The sequence below is a fragment of the Vicugna pacos genome, chromosome 6 (genome assembly GCF_048564905.1).
Source record: "Vicugna pacos chromosome 6, VicPac4, whole genome shotgun sequence".
In the NCBI taxonomy this organism is placed as follows: Eukaryota; Metazoa; Chordata; class Mammalia; order Artiodactyla; family Camelidae; genus Vicugna; species Vicugna pacos.
In genome coordinates this window covers 61,642,072-61,665,042 of record NC_132992.1, presented here as the reverse complement: position 1 = coordinate 61,665,042, position 22,971 = coordinate 61,642,072, and the positions used below count along the sequence as shown (strand labels likewise).

The 22,971-nt window shown below is 40.7% G+C and overlaps 1 protein-coding gene across 1 annotated transcript in view; it reads right to left on the bottom strand.

Moving 5' to 3' along the window:
- Positions 1-22,971, bottom strand: part of SYT16 (synaptotagmin 16) — a 217,838-nt gene that overhangs the window by 113,900 nt on the left and 80,967 nt on the right. The window contains exon 2 of the mRNA XM_072963177.1: positions 4,815-4,994. Within this exon, the coding sequence (XP_072819278.1) occupies positions 4,815-4,994 (180 nt within the window). The remainder of the gene's footprint in view (positions 1-4,814; positions 4,995-22,971) is intronic.

The window sequence follows — 22,971 nt, the reverse complement described above, 5'->3', positions numbered from 1 at the left end:
AAAAATACCTGACCACAGCAGTCATCATAGCCCAAGCAGAGGGAACTGGGGCAGGCTGGAGCCCCTGCTGGACCAGAAGCCACCATGCAGTTGTAAGTGAAGAGGTGGGGGTGGTCCTGAGGAGGAGCCCAGCAGCTGGGCCTTTTAACGTACCAGGTAGGAAGAGATTGTCACATTTTAACCACCTTACTCCCAAGCTCCAGCTGGCACAGCCTTACTGCTGAGCACTTGCTGAGCACTAGCTGAGCACCAGCTTTTCCTAAAGATACAAGAGCTGCCACCATGCTCTGTCTCTCTCCATTACCTCCCAACCCTGCCACCACCATGCGCAGTGTTGAGAAACTAAACTTCAACTTGCCCCTTCAAAGTCATTCAGTCAGTTTCATTTGGGATAAATCCTCAGTCTGGAGGATTTCCACTACCACCCCATGCTCCTGCTCACCAGGGAGCACGGGGCACAGATGTGAGCTTCTTTACCACTACGGCTCTTCCGCCCTGCTGGCTCCCCTGACCTCCAGACGAATCAGACTCTGCCCCCATAGCATCCCCCAGGAAGTGGCCACACCTGCAGTACCTCCCGGTGATCTTCCAGGCAAGACAAGTGCGTAATTTGAAGCCCCAGGGCAAAAAGAAAATAGAGGGCCCTTGGTTCGAAAATCATTCAGAATTTCAAGAAGGCATCAGCAGAGCACTGAACTAAGAGCAGGATCCCTTCCAGGCATGGGACTTGTGCAGCTGCACAGCCTGCATGCCCATGAGGCCAGCCCTGGTTCCCTCAGGCCTCAAGTGGTTTACTCTCCAGCCTCCGATACAGGCCCACCCCACCGCAAGGTGCAACAGCTCCTGGCAGGAGCACAGTGGCTCTTACTCCCCTGTCTTCTTCTCCCCATGGGGCCGTGCAAGAACTTCTAAACCCCTGTGTGACATGAACTGCTGGCCTGAGGAACTGCAGGAGGTGTCTTTTCCAGTTCTCTCTCCGATTCCCGCCAGTATGCGCTACCCTTGCTGCCACGCTAGGCCCACACGGGACAGGTGTGGGGCAGTCCCCTGCCACCCTTCCGAGTGGGATGCACACAGTACTCTGCTTTCTGCCTTCTCCTCAGGCCATGCTGGGCTCTGATCTCTGCATCACAACCACTGTGACCCTGCCCCACATCCGCCCCCTTCTCAGGGTCCAGGCAACTCTCCAGGCCTCAAGATCTCTTTCCCTGTCATCCTTCCAGGCCATGGGCTGCCCTCTCCAGTGGTGGAAAGCCTTCCTTCTTCCCTCTCTGCCTGGGAGGGACCACCATTGTGTCATATCCTCTGTCCTTTCTACACTGTCTCTGAAAATGAAGCTCTGTGCTCCAACTTCTAAATGTGGCCTTTGATACAGAAAGCAAGATTTTTGAGGGGAAAAAAAGCAGAAAAATAGAATTCTTCTCTCTCTCTTTAAAGCTAAGCTTCTTTTAAAACCATTATCTCACCATGGGGTTTCTATTTTTATTCATTTTTTTAATCTCAAAGCTGAACAATGGCTTCCTTATTGCAAGCCATATGCACCCTTCCCTCAAAGCAATCACTACCAACAAACACCACAAGAAATTTGCATAAAGAAGTCAAATAAATCCATGTAACACACCTAGCAGGTATATGGCAATAGTAAATGCTCAATAAATGATAACCACCAATTATCATTACCTAATTATTATTATTGCTTGTATTATTGGGAAGAAATAGTTTCTGTTCCTTTCTCCCCTTACTTAAAGCCAAATAACATGATATATGTAAACTTTCTGAACTTTGAAAAAATATATAGCCTAAAAGGCAAGGTATTTTTGTGAGATAAGTTATTCTGCACAGCCGGTTCAGAAAAACAAATTGTCACTCCTGCCTCTCTGATATTACCACCCAAATGAAAAGAACTATTCTGTTCTTCAGAGCCTCACATATATTAGATTATAATGATTGGGACGCTGATGTTCAGCTGGTTTTTTGATCTATAAAAATGACGATTTAAAATGGGTTCAATCTAAGAGTAGGATGGTCTAGGTGCTTTTTAAATCATTTTTATGAGAACTTTTCCATTCATAGACTGAGACCTGGAGAAGAAATTGCTATAGTAACCCTAAGGACCAACTAGGATGGCACAACAGCAACTGGGAGAAACCTCATCCAGACTCATCAATTCGCAGATGAGGACTTGAGACCCAGAGAGGTGAGGTGAGCTTCCCAAAATATCAGAGCCAATTAGTGGCAAAACCCAGCTCCGGCTGCCTGCACTGCACTTTTCTCCATCACACCAGGCTGCCTGCCTGCCTGCCTTCTTTACATTTGTCAAAATAAGTGAAGAACATCCCATCTTCACCGAGAAATCAGTGCTCTGAGGAGGATAATTAAGGCAAACATCAAAAGTTAGATAAAATCTCAGATAGAAGCACATTTTTCAAAGACTCTCGATCAATGATAATTAAACCTTGAAAGGAGAAATGTCAAAATGAAGGTGTTGGCTTCTTCGACATTGTAATTTGTAGATTCTCCTGATTAAACTATTCTTAAAGCTCCCTTCTCGTGACCCCACTCTGAGTTGGAGACACGGATTTCAGTGTTTCTCGAGCTAACAGCTTCTGGTTCCTGCTTTATTGTTATTGTTCCAACATTCTCTTCAAACCTCAATTTATTTGCAAGTATAATTCATAATTGTCTCCAAATTACTCCGATAACATGTCAAACAAGACAAGAGAAAATATCTTAAATGGCTCTAACCTTAGCTCTTTGTAGCCATTATAGCTTAAAAAGGAGAAATCACCCGCTTTAATCTTCCAATTTAAGTAATGAACACAATGTGTTCGTGTGTGATGTCATTCCTAGAAGCCATTATGGTGACTAGAATTTTGTTAATAATACACAGCTACGGTTGAAGTTCTATGAGGACTTTTACCATAGGTACCATGCTGGTATCTTTACAAAATTAGTCATTTACGCTAGATCAACCCTGCAAGGGATGTTTTGATAACCCCAATATACAGATAAGGAAACACATTCACAATGGCTCCGTAATTTCCCTCCATCACACAACTAGTGACAGTCAGCTGCTGAAAGGATAAAAGTAGAGTCACTATGAACCCCACCTCCTTATCACCCCAGGACCAAGCATAAGTCTATTCGCCCCGCTTACCTATGTCCCAGCTGAGACACGAGTGGCTAAACCATTTGTAAGTACCAGATTTCACATAACAAATTCTATTTTAAATATTCCACTCTGTTTTCAGAACATGAGCCAGATGTCCCAAATGGAGTTCAAAAAATAAGGCCCCTGCCACAGGAGAATTGCCAGATCCACCGCCAGCTCTGCAGTTTACACACACCCCTTCCATTATTCTTTCCTATACATTCATATACTCTGACACTCTTTGATACTGTTCCCTTCAAAAAGTGAAGCCTAATTCCCCTTTCCTTGAGCACAGGCTGTACTGAGTAAATGACCAGAAAGTGGCAGAAGTGACAGTGTGTGACTTCCCCAGACTAGGTCATAAAAGCAACTGTGGCTTCCTCTCGCTCTCTTCTCTTGGCTTGCTCGCTCTGGGGGAAGCCAGCTGCCAAGCCATAAATACACTCAAGCACCTCTGTGGAGGGTTCACATAGGAACTAAAACTTTCTGCCCTCATGGAAGTGAGTCTGTCAGCCCCAGTCAAGCCTTCAGATGACCACAGCTGACATCTGAATTGCAACCTCATGAAAAACCCTGAGCTATAACCACCCAACTAAGCTAATCCCATATTCATGAATTTGGAAACTGTGAGATAAATATTTGTCATTTTTAAGAACTTAAGTTTTGGGGTAATTTGTAAAAGCAATAGTTAATTAATACACATGTATTTCCAAAATATGCCTTTTCTTATATCAAAGCAAAAAAGTTAAATCATGGCTACATATGGTGCCATACGAATAAACCAAATATTCTTTGTGGTTCTGGCTGGCTCACCTAGACTATGCCCAGGAGGTGGAATGGCTCAGGGGTGTTCTTCTCCAGGTCTTGCCTCGGCTCAAAAAGTAATGTAAGACTGTCTCTCCACCAGTTCTGTCATGCCCCACATGGGACATGGGAGAAGAGGGTGAGAATCAGACTGATTTTAAAAAAGCAAAGTTGTTACCTGTGAGAAAAGAGCCTGCCTTTAAATGTCCATCTTCCATGTGATGGTAATCATCACCCTGTGATAACATCCTGTACCACAAAGTTCTATACTTCCACAATTGAAAATAGAATACGTTCTTTAAGAGCAAGAAGCCAATTTTTCTTTCAATGTGTTATTTTTCCCCATCAAATTGAAGGAAGTTAGTAAACGATGTACGAGAGTCAGTGAACTTAAAGAGTAAAAACCTCCCTTGGAAAAGTGACTGTTGCCATATGAGGTGGGGAGAGGCCCCGAGCCCTGAAAAATCTCAGAAACAGCTAACTGAAGGGAAATGCCAACTCTGTTTCAACATGTGAGACTAAACACATCAAGGCTCTTGTCAATCAAAATCCGTTTTTTTCTTTAAGCATTATTCAGGAAGAAACTCAACACAGACATCTAAAAAGCTAAGAAGCTAAGAAGACAGGAAGCAGTGGTCAGCCTTTTCCCATCTGCTCTTCGGACCCTAAAGAAAGCATGACTTTCCTAAAGCTAATGCATTCTTCAGTCATGTCCATTCATCACATCCACCACAGTGGCTGCTAAGCAGCTCAGGTGTGATTTCTTAATGGGGCCCAACCTGGAAACGGTGACACCCTCTTCCTGACCCGGACAACAGCAAGATGCCAAGCTCGGGAGACTGTGTAGTGCACTGCTTACCCAGCCCTTCAGGAATCCGGGTCTTGTCTTTAGAGTGCTTTCTTTTCCCTCGTTGCTCCAGGCATGAAAGGCCTCCTGGGGTTTCCAAACACAGCTTCTTATTGATGAAGAGGAAGAGGACAACCAGAAGGACAATAAGGACCCCGACTGCAGACAAGAAGCTGATGGCTTCAGGAGGGACTGGCAAAAGAACACAAAGGAAAAAACATTACCAAGTGAATCAACTTTTAGTTCTAACAACTGATCAAAGTTATTTGGAATCTTTACACTTATTATTTTGAGTGGCAGATACTCTACAAGTCCTGGCTTGGTGGCATCCCCAGAACTGTGTACAGGGGAAAGGAAGAGGACTATTGCTAGGTACACCCTGCTGGGCTAGTTCCTAAAGGACAAACCTCCAGCTCTTTGCATGTGTGATTTCTTCTGTCTGGATGTAACTCCCTTTGCCCCTATCCTCAGCCCCTAGTATTCAACTTCAAGCATGCTAGCTGTTAGAGAGATATTAGTCAGATAGGTTGAGCCGAAAATGGTTAACCAGTATTATCAAAGCAAGTCTTTTAAAAATACAGCTGCCTAAAGCTTAAAAAATAATCACTTGGGATGAACTTTCAGACATAAACATCTATCAACATTAGCAAATGAAGGAAAGTCGTTTTCCTGGATACAGTTTTGCAAACTCAACTATGCAATATGATGATGATGATGATCAGTAGTGACAAGAAAATTCTTAATCCATGCCAAGTGTATAATAAATTAGAATTATATTTTGACAGCTAATATTTTAGAATTTTAGAAGATGAAATTCCATCTTTCTCTACTTCTTCCTCATCAAAAAAAAAAAAATGGGCTTCAAATGACTCTGGTTAAGTGCTACCCAGTATGCTTTAAAGAGTCCCAATCACAGAGCTCAACTGTAGGTACACGTAACAGAGAGGTCAGAGCTAGTTCTGGGTTGAGGGACAATTCCTTTAAGGAAATGACATCTGAGCCAAGACAACACTCAATTAAGAAATCCAGCAATCCTACTACTGGGCATATATCCAGAGGAAACTCTAATTCAAAAAGATACATGCACCCCAATGTTCACAGCAGCACTATACACACTAGCCAAGACATGGAAACAACCTAACTGCCTATACAATGGAATACTCCCCAGCCATAAAAATGAATAAAATAATGCCACGTGAAGCAACATGGATGGACCTGGAGATCATCATACTAAGTGAAGTAAGTAAGAAAGAGAAAGATAAATACCATATGATATTACTTATGTGTGGCATCTCAAAACAAAGACACAAATGAACTTATTTACAAAACAGAAACTTACAGATATAGAAAACAAATTTATGGTAACTAGGGGGAAAGGGGGTGGGAAGGGATAAATTGGGAGTTCAGGATTTGTAGATACTAACTACTGTATATCAAATAGATAAACAGTAAGGTCCCATTGCATAGCACAAGGAACTATATCCATTCCCTTGTAATGGCCTATAATGAAAAATAATATGAAAAGAAATATGAATATAATGTATGTATAAATGAATCACTATGCTATACACCAGAAATTAATACAACATTGTAAATTGACTATACTTCAATAAAACAAAAAAAGAAAGAAAGAAATTCAGAAATCAAGTTGTATAAAGGAATCAGTCTCAGAGCGGGTCTCAGTAAGAGTTATTCAAGGCAGTTGGGTCTATGCAAATGCTTATGAAAATGAATCTCCTAAGAGCAGCTTTAGTCCTTGGGCAGGTTCAATATGTGGATTACTAATACGAAGGGATAATAGTCACCTCTTCCTATCATCCAGACAAACAGAGAAAGGATGACTCAAACCAGCCCCAATCCCGTGAAAAGATAAAGAAAATAAATGGTACTGCCTCACTGAATCCATCTAGTAGCAAGCGAGTGAAAGAACAAACAAAACAAAAAATACAGGCAAGATAACAGCTTTGTAATCTGCAAAATGATAATAGCGCCTGCTTATCAAAGCCAACACATATCATGGAACAAAAGTATGCACACGTCGGTTATTCCGTCTCCCTTCAGAAGCCGGACAGGTAGCCGTGTTTACTGGCATGAGTTCAGCAGTCACACTGCCTGGAAGGAAATCACACTCTACCTCTTATTATCTGTGTGGCCTTGGGCAAATTATTTAACCTCTCTGCTCTTCAGTTTCCTAAGCAGTAAAAAGAGATAAAAAATACAGCTACATTAAAGATTAAATGAGGCAACACATGGAAAATAACCAGTGTGGCACCTGGCACATAGGGAGTTCTCAAACAGGAGTAACCGTCTTCCTCAACATCACCATTATCAAATTCATGGAGCTTTTAAGGTACCCAGGAGCAGTCAGATATGAGATGGATGTACTGCTTTGTGCACAGGCTGTGCTCCAGACCCCATTTCCCTCCCTTTCATCAAAACAATTACCTCTACCTCCCCACCTTGATTCCTGTATTTTCAAATACTTCCCTTAGTAGATACAGTATCATTCCCACCCGTATTAAAAATGCACTACGTATGTTCCATCCTTTAAAAGCCCCTCCTCACCACCATATGCTCTCTTCAACCATAGCCCTCTCTTTTCACCTTCACAAACCAACTATCTGCAGAGTATCCTATGTTCACCTCCACTTTCTTAATTCCAAAGCCTCTAGCATCCTTTACTCAGATTTCTACTGATCTCCAGGGGCCCAGCCTTATCCTCAAACCTTTTCTCCACACAGTAGCCAGAGCAATCCTTCTGAAATGTAAGTCTGATTTGTTCAGCTGCCCTCCTAAAACCCTCTGCAGTGGGTTGAATTGTGGCCCCCCAAAAAGACCTCCATCCTGAATCTCAGAATGTGACCTTGTTAAAAATAAAGGTCTTTGCAATGTAATTAAGGTAGGGTCTTGAGAGAAAATTATCCTGGATTAGAGTGGGCCCTTAATTCAATGAATAAGTGCCCCTAAAAGACACTGAAAAGAAAAAGATATAGCGAGGAAAAAAAAAACCATATGAAGACAGGGGCAGAGACTGGAGTTATGAAGCCACCAGCTGAGGAATGCCAAGGGTTGCCAAGCACCACCAGGGGCTGGGAGAGAGCCGTGGAACAGATACTCCCTCGGAGATTCCAGAGGAACCAACCCTGCCTGCCACCTTGATTTTGGACTTCTAGCATCCAAAACTGTGACAGAATAAATTTGTTTTTTCCAGCCATCAAGTGTGTGGTAATTTGTCACAGTAACTCTAGGAAACTAATTTACCCTCTAACGGCTTCCCATTACCCATAGGACAAAACTTGAATTCCTTAACTTGGTGTATAAGGCCTTTCATGACCCAGCTACCCATTCCAGCCTCTATCACTCATCACTCCCTAGCATCAAACTCTTTGTTACCAGTGTATTTATCTATTTCTGGTTCCCCAAACATAGCTCATCTCCAGACCTTTGAATAGGCTATTTCAAGTCCATGGGACAACTGGTCACCCCTCTACTGTCTAACTCTGATACTGTATTTCCTCTGACAGCCTTTCTTGTTCCACTTGTTCCCATCCAGGCTGGATATGTCTACTGTGTATTCCACCCACCAAGCCCTCAATAGCATTTTCAACATTTTTCAAATGTTAAATTTTCAACTACATAAGAACAGAGACTATGCCTCACTTACCCCCTGTACTCTCAGCAGCTAGTGTAGGGTAGCCACTCAATACATACTGATGCTGGAATAAATGTTGGACTCTTCTGTGTTACAACATGTTGATAAATGAAAACTTCTGGAAAGAAAAGATACACCTCAAGTGGGTCAATACCATTAAAAACACAGGGTATGATTTAGGTAAGATCTGGGCTTAGGGAAAAAAAGGTTCATCTATCTTTCATAGGCAGAAACATTTGCACTTAATACTGCCATTCATTAATGAAACTAAGTATTTTTGAATAAGCTATATTTTTCCATTATAAAGCAATGTGAAGCTTATAACATAAAGTTGGCAAATTATATAAAAAGATGAAGACAATAACTGTAAAGACTTTGTGTACTTCTAGTCATTTCAACTGTTGGGCAAGTAAATTGTATTGATTTTACCTTTATTGGCTTATAAAATAGTTTTATTAGATAAAAAATCTTCTATTATTTTTTAGAGATTCAAAGAAAAAATAAGTAATTCATGCATTTAGTAGAGTATTTTGAAAATACTAGAAAATTTTTTTTAATGATCATGCTAAATCTCACCACCTACCACTTTTCTCTTACAATTTTTTCTTAACTATTTTTACCATCACTGAGATACTATTTCATATGCTAATATTAATGCACTTAATACAAAAATGTTCACAGATTCCAGGTTGAAGACAATATAAAGAGATTCCATATAATCTCCAAAGATGCAATAAAAAATGGGTATGGGGGTAGGAAGACCTTATGTTTTCCAAAATAACTCTGGCTTTTTGGAGATTAAAATATTTTTGTTAGTAATAATTTTTGTAGCAGTGACATAACTATGGGTGGGCATAAAATTCCTAGGTAGTTACTGACATTTTCTTCTCCTTCAAACTGGAGATATCACTCCATTACCTCTTCATCTTTAGTGTTTCATAAATGAGTGGGATGATGCAGTCTCACTTTTTGTTATCATATGGGCAATGGTATTTTTTGGTCTGAATGCTTCCGGAATCTTTTTTTTTTATTATAAAAATGTTATCAGAATGTGTCTTTTTGTGGGTATTTTTGTTGATTTTTCCTGGAACCCAGACTTTTCAACATACACATGGCTTTTTTAAAGCTTAGGAGAGTTTTCTTCAATTATGTCTTTGGTAATTTCTTCTGTGCCAATGTTCTTGTTTCTATCTTAAACTGGATTACTGTTTCTTTAGTTACCAACTTTCAGGGTTTTCTTTTTTTTTTTTTTCCCTGCATTCTGACCAATCTTCTTAAACACAGCCTACACTTTTCACTCAACAAAACAGGTGAAAGTGTGCTGTTAACTACTACACCACACTCACTACTCTAAAGTCTGAATCTCTGAGTCAGTGGCAGGCAGTGAGAGAAGACAGTCTTTTGAGTTGGATGGTGGAGAACACTACGAACAAGTGCAAATTTAGCTAAATGAGACAGAAAGCTTAGTTTGGCAAGTTTGGTTGCTCCATCATACCTCATGTTTCTCTCAGAATCTATCAATTCCAATTTCATCTTTTTCTGTGTATTTGTGGGTACTTGGTTGGAAGTCTGAAGAGATGCATGAGACGCTGCTAGGCAAGTGCTAAACTGTAGTTTAGCTTATACACTTTCTGCATGAATAGAGTATCATAGAAATGGCTAAGTTGGCAGTGACCCCAAACTTATAAGAATTGCTTAACCAGGGTTGCACCCAAATTATACTCTTTAAAAATGGTTCAAAATTACAAACATAACCCAGCAATTTCACTTCTAGGCATATATCCAAGAGAATTGAAAATATACATTCCCACAAAAATGTGAGCATGAATGTTCATAACGTTATTCATAATAGCCCAAAAGTGGAAAGAGCCTAAATGTCCATCAACTGCTAAATGGATAAACAAAATGTGATATAACCACACAATGGAATATTATTCCACAACAAAAAAAATGAAGTACTGACACATGCTACAATATGGATGAATCTTAAAAACATTATGTTAAGTGAAAAAATCAGCCACAAAAAGCCACATATTGTGTGATTTCATTTATATGAAATATCCCGACTAGGCAAATCCACAGAGACAGATAGTATATTAATTCTTCCCAGGGACTGGGGAGAGGGAGAAATAAGGAGTGACTGCAAATGGGTATGGGTTTGCTTTTTGAGGTAATGAAATTATTTTGGAATTCGATGGTGACGATGCTTGTGCAACTTTCTGAACATACCAGAAACCACAGAATTGTACACTTTAAGAGGGTGTGAATTTTATGGAAATGAACTTTATCATTTGAAATGCATTTGAATTTCATCTCAAAAAAATGTTTAAATTCCAAGCACATCACTTTAATAAAGACTGGAAAGAAACACAAGAAATATTATAATAGTTTTCTTATATTTAGTTTGAAAGTGATTTTCTTCATGTTTAGACATCCTGTAATTTTATTATCCAATATTTAGAATTAAAAATAAAGTTTAAATACTGTAGATTATGAGAATTGTCAGCACAGCCGTACCATCAACATGTAACACTGAACACAGCAAGCCAACAGTTCTATGGGTAAAAGCCAAAGAGGGTTTGATGCTGCTGCGTTTGAGTCTAAACAAAATTAGAGTCTTTGGCAGGGAAGCTTAAAGTCATTTTGCATCTCATATATACAAATGCTATAGTGAAGAACAAGCATTACATGTATCATCTGCTACAGATGACAAGGGCACATATGTCAAGAAACTTCAATGCCATCTGCAGAGTAACTCATCTCATTATTCCAGTAATTACTAAATTGGAAATCAGATGGCTGTGAAGTTCGGTCACATAGTTCATATCGAAAACTTCCTCAAAGTTAAGTATCTCTCTCATGTTCCACTGGAGAGTCTCCATCTGTTGGTTTTCAAGCAGTGGCTCAAGGAGAGACAGAGCATACAATGACATAAACAGAGAGGCTTCTCCATGTCACAGCCACCAGATGTTTGTAAATTTCATTCCAAACAGAATGAAGAGGTTAAAAAAAAAAAAAGTCTAGCCAATTGCAGCCACCTGACTCACAAGAACTAGAAATAAGATGAGAGGAAGCTGAAATTTTATTTAACAAAATAATAAGGAGAGAAAATCAGAAGTAACTGAGCAATGACAATAGAAATAATAAAAAAGTAAAATTATAATTTCTCAGCAATAAACATTCTTGGCATCACCCTCAGGACTTTGAGGAATCTCATTAAAAACACAAGGAAAGCCTGAAGTAAATCTAAAACTCAATCCACATATGTATCTCTGCCATCCCTGAGTATCCATCAGCCTGAGAGTCCTCTTTTTCAGGATATAGTTTCAACTTCATTCATGCCTTTAAAAAGTAGCATGATTTTGTAATGATTCTATGAGGTTCTCAAGCGTGGTCATGCAGCAGAAGCTCCTGACTTAAGCTTAGGTTTCTTCACCTTAGAATTTGAGGCTCACTATGGAAAACAGTAAGGAGATTCCTTAAAAAACAAAAAACAGACTTACCATATGATCAAGCAACCCCACTCCCGGGCATGTATCTGGAGGAAACTTTACTTTGAAAAGATACATGCACCCCAATGTTTCTAGAAGCACTATTTATAATAGCCAAGACATGGAAACAAACTAAATGTCCATTGACAGATGAATGGATAAAGAATTTGTGATAAATATATATACATATATAATGGAATACTACTCAGTCATAAAAAAGAATGGATGCCGTTTGCAGCAACACAGATAGACCTAGAGACTATGATACTAAGTGAAGAAAGTGAGACAGAAAAGGACAAATATCATATATCACTTATATGTGGAATCTTTAAAAATGACACAAATGAACTTATTTATAAAACAGAAAGATACTCACAGACATAGAAAACAAATTTATGGTTACAAAAGGGGAAAAGAGGGGGAGGAATAAATTAGGAATTTGGTATTAGAAGATACAAACTACTATATATGAAATAGATAAACAAGGTCCTACTGTATAGCACAAAGAACTATATTCAATAGCTTACAATAATCTAAAATAAAAAAGATTTGAAAAAGAATATATAGATATATATATATATACACACAACTAAATCACTATGCTGTACACCAGAAACTAACCAAACATTGTAAATCAATTATATTCCAATAAAAAAAAAATTCCAGACTTGATCTAAGGCACAGCACAGTGGTTGCAGACAGCAATACTATATTACAAACTTCAAAGCTGCTAAGAGACTAAATCTTAATTGTTCCCATCACAAAGAAAAAAAAATTATATGACGTGAATTGTATGACAAAAAATCAACTAAGCAGCAAGATGGAGGTGCTCACAAATGCTGATAGCAATCATATCACAGTACATAAATGTATGAAACCAACTGTACACCTTAAACTTACACAATATTATATGTCATATGTCAATTTTATCTTAAGAAAAACAAATTTTAAAAAAGAATTCAGGATCGCCTGGGCATGTCTATGGGATCCATCCACCTGAGGACCAAGGAGGATGTTCACTCCCAGGAAGGACAGTGAACAAGGTCAGAGCAGAGGTGGCCTGAGTGCAACACAGGCATCTACCACTCAGGTCATCCCAGGTACAGACTCGTTTTGGCCCCAGGGCGAGGAGGTGACAAGGAGATGACAACAGAAGCTATAGCATTAGATATCGGCAGCTTTTGCAAAACAAGATGTTTTCAAAGGCAATAGTAGCACAGTAAGAGTTGAGGCCTTTGACCTAGAGTTTATGCTTAGACTTTCTTTGCAGAAAGAACAGAAAGCAAGAAACGAGAAACTTTTAAGAGCTGAACACCAGTGTGCCAACTCCACATACAGCCACTTCAGTGCACAAATTCAGAATCTCTGTACAATTACACTCATTTATACCATTAGCTGTCTTTTTACAACCAACTATGAAATTAAATAAGTCATTTAAAAAATCAGTACAGAACAAGTTAAACTGAGGGCTTTAATATTCCTTTTTTCTTACAGTGATGCTTTTGGAACTAAAAAAAAAGAACAAAGCCTTAAACACTTAGCAGCATATTATTTTGCCAGTGTACTAAATTTAGGGCTAGGTAGGCATTATAACCTGAACAACCATCAGGGACAGTCAACTATTTCTCTAAGTATTTCTAGGGCTACAAAATACACACACACACACACACACACACATGAAAATGGGTAGTTCTACTTAAATTTTCTCCCTAGTAATAGCTAACAAGGATATTTTGTTAACTACATACTCAAACAAATTCTTTGGAAGGAAAAAATAGACCTTTCAAAAAATAGGAAAAAATTGGCTTAATGAAACCTAAGTGAGATTTTAACATGTTCCAAAATAAAACATAGCAACATATGGAGTCACTAGCAACCAATCATGTCTCAAACACTTGAGAACACAGCATTTGGGGGTATACGTGGGGTGCTATCTTTAATAGAGTAATATATGTGTGTTGAAATGTGTCCATCTTCTTCTGAGAATTAAGTAACCTAACTTGCCTGCTTTATGTGTTTAAAATGTAAATCCCCCTTTAGCATGAACATGAACACACACACATAGGCATACGCACACACTCACACATTTCGAGTAGCCAAGAATTATCAGTGAGCTTGCTCTACTTTTCCTTAATACTCAGATGGTTAGCTCAGAAGCAGCATTTAATGATGAAAATGCTTGAGATGATCCAATAGGTCCACAAAGGGAACCTTTGAGACATTCTTCACTTGTCTGAGTTTCCATGAACACTTCAGCTGTTCTCCACTGTCCACAACCTCTCCATTTCCCTGCATCTTCCCAGGTGGGGAAGAGAATAGAAAAAGAAGTGAAAGTGATGAGATGGTACTGATGGTTTATGAGGCTACAGTCAACATTTTTGGATTGTTGGCTTTTTAATGGCATGTTTATGTTGCTGAATTCAATTGAGCAATATATGGGCCTTGTACAAATTATACATCATTTGCCAAAAAAATTAATCAGTTAGCACAGATATCATTTATTGTAACTTGAACGTTACTGAACTTAACTATATGATAAAATTAGGAACATGTGCTCCAATAAAAGTATGTCACAGAAATATCAGAGAACATACACTTGTACGATTTTGGTGGAATGGTTGTTAAATCAATGTGGCAATTTATCTTTTAAGTAAAAAGAGAATACTTTTATAAATGAGAGAAACTGAGACAAGTTTACTTCAGACAGACAAAATGTCTTAGGAGAAAGATGTCCAAATTTCTTCAACTCTCCGAAACAAATACATTTGGAGAACATTTGGAGTGAAATGTAATTTTCATTTGTTTATAACTTCTTTATTTTTCAACTCACAGAACTGCCCACATAGTGAGACCGAAATTTTAACAGAACTGTTTTCCATTAATCCAATATCTTCCAAAAAAATTCATTTTTGCAATCTAAAACAATAAACTATTTTTAAAAGATTATTATAAAGACACTTCAAATTTAAGTTTTGACCCTAAAAAGTAGTGTGTAGATCTTTGTGCTCAAGGACTAAGCAACATATGGGACATCTAGAAAAAAGAAGATTGAAGGGCCATTTAAATCCCCAGTTTCTCAGAGAATATACTTTCTTGTGTTCGGAAAGTTATCCATCCACTGAGACACAAGTTCACTCTGTTACTAAGAATTCATTGGGAAAACTCAAAATCTACTGACATCAGTGAAGAGCAGAATGTAGAGCCCTGATAAGATCTATCATCTAGGGTTAGTGTCCCTTTCTAAAGTTCAGATCACATGACAACCATTTAGGTAACAACGATGGAACAGAATTATCATCGTATCCAAAAAAATTGGCATCTTTTACCTATTCTAGTTCCTTAGTAGACATTAAGAAGCATCTCTAGAATTAATTCCTGAATAAAATCCCCTTCCAAAACAGATGGGATTCTAATCGATTCTTGGATTTGTCTCCTAGAAGTATTTACTGGTTCTTTTTAATTACAAAAAAAGTTTTCACCATAAATTGTCTGTTTTACTGTCTGTGCTAATTTCATTTAATTATATCCTTGGAGTAAGCTATTATTTTCCCACTGGTTCCCATGGCATTCTTCATTATCAGCTGCTAATTGTCTAGCATTCACACAGGACTGCGAACCAAGTAGGCTGCTGAGTGGGCTGAAGTTCCAGGGGAAACTGAACAGCAATAGGATTCTGCATTGTTATTATTGGGACACATGAGAAAATTTCCACCCACTTATATGCCCACATCACTCTGCGGCACAGCAGCCACACCGGAGGGGCTGTGCGCCGAAGCATGGGAGGCCATCTGCAATAGGCATCCACTTGGTGATTATCATCACATATCGAGGGAAGATTACACGGGGCCAAACCGTTGCAGGCGTGAGAGCCAGAGGTCTGGCTCCATATGGCAGGCATGAGTATTGATCTTAAAACACAGCTATGACAGGTCTGTTTAAAGGGTTTTTTTTTCCTAATGTCCCAGACTTGAGCACAAGTACCTGACTCAGTACAATTACTCCCTCAAACTTCTCCCCACTTATCTTTCTAGAATCAAGGTCAATTTAGAGATTTAAACATTTTTGAAAGATGCAAAGAAGCTGGAGACTTGAGAGTAGATTTTGAGATGTACTGCTCCTTAAAATTATTCCTAATGGAGACCTGGATATCTGGAGCTAATTACATTTGATCTTATCAATTCAGAATGTGCCAAACAAAAGCTATTAGGAGAGCCAGAACAACATGCAACATTTTACACATTTAGGTCAAGAGGGAGTTGTGCAAGTCTCTTAATTAGTGAAGCAGACAGCGACTATGAAAATGGAGCTTGGAGGCACAGAAGGTGGTGTTTTTATTCATGTGCTTTGTGGGCACCAGGTTGCAACATCTTGTGGAATAAAGCTCTGATCTCAGAGCATGCTATGTGCTGATCACGTTTACCAGAAATTTGTGCCTCCTGAGACACCTGAGCCTCCTCCAGGCACATCCTCTCAGGGTACAGAGCTGCCCTCACCAGAGGAGAGTCACAGGAAGCTAACTTACCTTTATGGGCTAACTAGGATCACTGGATGCTGTGAAACATAGAAGAGATAGGATGATGGCTTCAAGCTGAGACTCACTTATTGGTGAGGCCACCACAGTCCAAATCCTATTTCAGGGCTTTGAGGTTTAAGAATATGATAGTCAAAGTTTACTGAGAGATGCACAGACTCTTGAGGACTAGTTCACTCTAATTAAACCAGCCAGAGGCTAAAAGGCAGAGAGGCAGAGGAAACACAAAAAGAGCACTTGGCCACAAGTTAGGAAGTTCAAGTTCAGCACTGTACCGCCTAACGCTACAACCCAGGGTGATGTGAGGTCCTGAGGGCAGGGCTGTGCCTTGACTGCATTACATCTGTGTACTTTCCCAACAACAATACATGTGATAAATCAGACACCAATTTTTATACTAAAATGGTTATTGCTGGTCCAGGAAACCAACCTTGTACCCACAGAACTACAACCCACCTTGTAGTTGGGGATGGCTCCATTCAAGATGGAATTACAGTTCCGAGGGTTGAGTAGTGAGCAATGAATAAAAGCAAGGACAGTTGGATCTTCTTGGGGCCCATTTCCAACCATCTACCGGAGAGATGATTCAACCATCTTTTCACAGGACTCTCTCACTGAGGTCCCAGAATGGCCCCATATCACACACTATTATGGTTCAAGTTTTCTTTCTCTATGCCTAACACATCACCAGAATCCTCTGATAAAGTACTCCTCCTACCACCCCAACCTCTCTCTCAAAGCTCCACTTCTCTGCTCACCTCTCAGAGTTTTTACATTCTCAAAGATTCCGTGTTTGTGTCCCATTCCCACATTAACAATAATTCCTTCAGGTTTTTTATATATTCTTGTGGTTTCAGCCATTATAGAGGGCCATCAAGTATGTGTCTACAAGCTGAAACTCTAATCTGACACAGATCTCTACCAGGACGTCCTGCAGGCATTCCCAAAATCACCTAGCCCAGGACTTCAACTCATTATCCTCTTCAAAAGTCCTCTGAAACCTCCAAACCTCCACCACTCCGGTCTTAGTACAGTGCTCTAGTCAGACCCTTACCATCCTGAGGCCAGACCACTACAAAAGCCTCCAAACTGATGCTGCCTTCCATCCCCTCTCCCTTTTACTTATTTTTTAAGCCTAGATCAGGTTTTCAACTGTTTAATTTCTTAAGTGTATTATTTGGGTCTCTGGTGGAAAGGACGTAGCTGGGCTAACCTACTTTAATAAACTTAGAGGAAAGTGACATTCAGACAGAGATCATTTCATAAACACGGTTGAACACTGACTGTCTCCAGCCCACACTCACTTATGCTGGATACCACCAGATCCCCCATAACTCCAATCCATCCTACTAACCCCTAACAGATTAGCCATGTACACCACAGGCCACAGTCACGTATAAAAGCTTCTAGGATTCTCCACCAGCTAAAGATTAAAGCTCAAACTCATACCTTAACATATGAGCCCCTCTCCAAATCACCCCCAAACTGCCTTCCCAGCCTGATCACCAAGCACACCTCCCAGGTCCTCTGCACTTAGCCCTACCAGATACTTACTGTTTCTCCTCAACATGTCATCTACTTTCAAACCTCTGTGTATTTCCTCATAGGAATCCCTCTCCCTAGAATGACCTTTGCCAACAAAGTCCTGCTTATCGTCTAAGAACCCACTGAAAAGCCAGCTCCTCCGCAAAGCCTATCCCTGTCCTACCAGGCAGCATCTATGCCCTTTGCACAGTGCCTGTATCTTTACACTTAACTCATGACAAGGCATTGCTGCTACTTTAATTCGCTGTAATCCCCACTAGACTGTACATTTGCTGAAACCAGAGATGGTGTGTTCTTACTCACCTTTATAGTCCTGATGCCTTGCTCATAACAGATCCATAATGCGTGTCAGTTTTAATTCAATTAAAAATCACAATCTCCAATATGATAGTTTATTTTAAATTAGTTTACTGATGGGGTTAATGCATATAAACCATCATGAATCAGAGTATGGAATGAGAGAAGTCTCAGGTTCCTTCTGAAAACGAATCCCATGTATGGTGTGTCCTTGTTGTCTTCAACAAGCATATGGTTCTGCTGCTCTAGCTTTAGGGTTTAGATCCATTCATGTTTCAGGGCCTGCAGTCAACTATCAAAAGTACAGGCTGGGATAATGATTATCCTAAAACTGTTGATTTACAAGGAACCCTAGAGGACACTGATTCAACTCTTCACCTTACAAAAATAGAGACCAAAGGCCAAAGAGGCCAAGAGACCTGCCCAAAATACCCAACACTATGATGGCAGAGCCAAGACCAGAGCCCAGGTGTCCCCATGCATTCTGACAGCGTGATTTCACCACTCTCCATTGCTTCTCCCTGAAATCCTCTCGGAGAAGCAGAGCATCTTTGGAATAGTGCCCCCCTCTCCACCAAGAACTTCCAACAGCTCTGTAAATGAAGCAGTCCAGTATAAACTACCCTGACTGACATCTATTTGAACACTTCTAGATGCTGGGGAGCTCACCACTCTGCCATTCCTTCTTGTCCATATCTTCTTGGTATACATTCCTCACAGAGAAAGCCAGTCTCAACCCTGCCAACAGCTGAAGACAACAATCACGCCTCCCCATTTTTTTTCTCTAAACAACTGTAATTTCTTCAACTGTTCCTCACAACATATGGTTGTGACTCCACAATTTCACTGGTTTCCCTTCTCTGCCGCACAGAATATGACCTAGCTCCAAACAGTTCATGTCTTTGAAGAGAATAGAAATAAAGCCTTTGAAAAAAAATGTCCTTTAGTGCCTAATTTTTTTAACGCAGAATTGCCATTTCTATCAGCTCTATAGGGTGTCTGAACAGCAATATGCCAGACCCATCAACAGAAAACATTACCTGAAAATGCTGTTTCTGAACCAGTTTACACTTGGTAGAGACCTAAGGAGGCAAAACTACATGCATTATGCAAGTATCCAAAAAAAATTATTCAGGTCCACAATATCCTAGAACATAACAAATCAAACTAAAATTTTTCAGAATGAATTAAAACATCTCAAGATATTCTCTCCCATTTTTCTCCTTTTAACGCCCATCCCAAGTTTAGAAAGCACTCACTGAAATATCAATTCAAAACCAAAAATATTCTATACAGATTTCTGATATGATCACAGCCATCTCAACTCCTGCAGAGATTGTTTCAGAATCCCACTGGGAGTCGAAAAACAGAAGAAGAAATTTCTCTCTCGGTTTGTCTAACATCTCTTCCCACTAAACTTTCATTATTTAAACCTGGTGGAGCAGTTGTGCTAACACCACTGACACCTCCACTGGAGAGAATCAAGATTGAACACAGCCTGTTCTGCCATGTGGAAAGCCCACCTGAGATTATCCCTTCAATAATTCAACTGTTCAGTGAGCACCCGCTCATGGCTGGACTTGATTCCTAACTCTAGGAAATTTAATGAAGATTTTCAAGGACAGCTTCATACATGAAAAATTTATTCCCCACAAAACAAAACTTGGAGAAGTGGATTTAAGGATCAATTGTTGTAAAATAAGAGAAATTTTAAAGGAGGTTGAGTGATTTAACAAGAAGCACCCCAACAACTTAATTTAAAAACATTCCTTTATCGACATCAGTCTGCAATGCCTTATCTTAGTAATAGTTCTGAAATAAAGATAAGACCAATGTCTGAAGCTTGTAATGTATATAATATACTTTATCTAACTGCAGGAAGGTAGTATACTCTGCCAATTTTTTGAACATCTTAAAAACTGATAAACAAATTTGTTTGATTGATGAGTAATATTTTTGTAGATATGGCCAAAGAAGCCTTACCCAAAAGAGGCAAAGAACCTCTTCCTCCCTTGCATGAATTTCATCTGGCTCCATATGCTTTCTGAAATGCTTGCTGACTTGTCTTTAGATATCGTCTTTAGGATAAATCATTTCATTTGTCCACAAACTAGAAATTTAGCGCCCCCCCTACACTTCACTGAGGCAGAATGATGCGTAATTGCTGTTGGAGAAGAGGTACATTTGCAGCCTGGGTGACGGGCCCCGTCCATCTAAGGGAAGGCTGGAGACTGGGGAGGGGGCTCTGAAGGGAGCTCCAGAGCTGAGAAGACAAGAGGGGGCTTGTGTCTGACTAGGTCAGGGGAAACAGCAGGCTGGAGCCAGAGGGAGACACAGTGAGAGGGGCTGAGCAAGAGGCTCTGTCTCATGGAGGACAGAGTGTCCTGGAGAAAGAGAGAAGGGTCAAGAATTTCTCACAAAGTCACTAAGGATAGCCAGAAGAATCCCAGACTGCAGGGAAGAAGTGGAGGGTTAAGAATGGAGATTTCAAATATTGAAAAATAATAATAATGAAACCTGTCACTCCTTCCCCAAGGCAAAGACTAATCTTGGAGTAGACCTGAATTACTACTTTATTTATGAGTCAGTGCCCCAATGGTGAAGCTATGAATCCCAGCACTCTTGGAGGTCCTGTGACAATGGAGCATCTCACTAGGGGCCACCAGGGGGCCAGTTTGTGACTTATAAGGTCCCCAGCAGTGGCCAGCCTAAGACAGAGGCGGGGAACCAAACCTTCAAAACCAACAGGGATGCCTGCATCCTGTACATCCCAACCAAGATAACAAGAAGAGGTACTAACCCTCCCCAGGGTGACAGACCATCCCAAACTTCCCCTTGCAACATAACAGGCTCCTGGCTCCAAAAAGGAGGTACTTGTGCAAGAGCAAAGAGCAAACGTCTGCCAAGGCCTGGGCAGCCCCACCTTCCTGCGGAAACTTCGAGGGCCCGTGGTGGCTGAACAGGGAACTGTTCTCCAGGCACTGGCTGGAGGAGCAAGCAAGGCTCCAGCACAGCCTTTGTGGATGCCTCAGTAGAACGGCCCCCAAGGCCAGCATAACTCACAGACCTTGTCAGCTCCTTCTGGTTATTGGTTGGATATATGCACAGCTGGTCAGAGAAGGATTCCAGGAAAGCCTGCCCACCCCTGCATGGGGTACAGAAGGGCAGCCTGGTAGGGCAGAAATGCACAAGGAGCCAAGCAAGACCTGAATCTCCAGGGAAGCTACTCGGAACAAAGGTAAGTGGAAAACAAACGATTCTCATTTTAAGCTTACGTGGCACTTACTCTGTGTTAGGCATTTTATACTCATTTAAGTCTCACATTAGTCCTCTCATCTTTAACTGATGCGAAAAATCTCGAGGTTTGGAGAGTGACTTATCCAAAGTTGTAGGGTAGTTAAGTGGCTGAGGCAGGATTTGACAGGCAGGACAGCTGGAGTCCCCTATTTGAATCATTCTGCTGTCCTGCCTTGTCAGGGTTTTTTTTTTCTTTTCAGTCTAGGATGCAACAGGTGCTGTCATTAGGGGTTCAGGTGACTGTAAGGAAAGCGGTTTGAGCCCGAAGTCCAGAGTGGAACGAGAATTTAAAAGTGAGGACCTGAGGACCTGGGGCCTCAGTCTGAGCCAGCTGTTGGACACAGAGAACCTGAGAAACGAGGGTGCTCCCTCTGAGGCTGAGGTAAAAGAGGTAAGAAAAACAAGTGCCGACCCTGTAAGGAGGACAAAAATGAAGCCTGTGTAGCTGTCAGCTGTCATCTGTTTGTTCTACATATTCTGTTCACTTTCAGAGATTCCCTCCCATCATTATAAAAATTAGCATGCACATAGACAGACGACGGCAATAAATATGATAAGAACCGAGCAGAGAAGTTCAAAGGAAAAAAGAAAAGGGAGAAAAATTTCTAATCCTAAAATTGGGAGTTGAAAAGCCCCCAAGATGACATCAGCCTACATTGTCCTAGAAGAGTGACAGACAGCTAGCTCAGGGCCCTCCTCTCTTTGGGGAGGGCCCATTTCACCGCAAGGGCACAGAGCAAGGGTCTGGGACAAGGGGTCGGGGCAATGCCTGACCCATGTCCTCCTGCTGCCTCTCCTCTTCTTCCTCCTTGGGTTCTGTTACAGACCCCACCCCCATAAATTCACATGTTGAAGTCCTAACCCCAGTACCTCAGAATGTGGCCATATTTGGAGATGAGGTCTTCTGGGTGGGCCCCAATCCAGTAGGACTGGTGCCTTTACAGGTGAAGGAAACATAGACACAGGCGCGTGTCTGCACAAAGAAAAGACCATGTGAAGATATGAGGAGAACACAGCCATCTAGAAGCCAAGAAGAGAAGCCTCAGAATGAAAGCAACCCCGCAGACACGTGGATCTGAGACTTCCAGCCTCCAGAATGGTCAGAAAATACAATTCTGTTGTTTAAGCCTCCCCGTTCGTGGTACTTGTTATGGTAGCCCGAACAGATTAATTCAGGTGCCCTCCCTGAACTACAGTCTCCATCAGAGAATTCTTAGGCATCCCACTGAACAAACATGTGCGTTTCCTGACCCTAAAAGAGACTGACAATCGGTTCTTAGAGGGGATTACATACTTGTGGGGACGGAGCGATTCAAGTCCTCCAGACTTCTGCAGCTAAGTTTCCAAGCACCACAG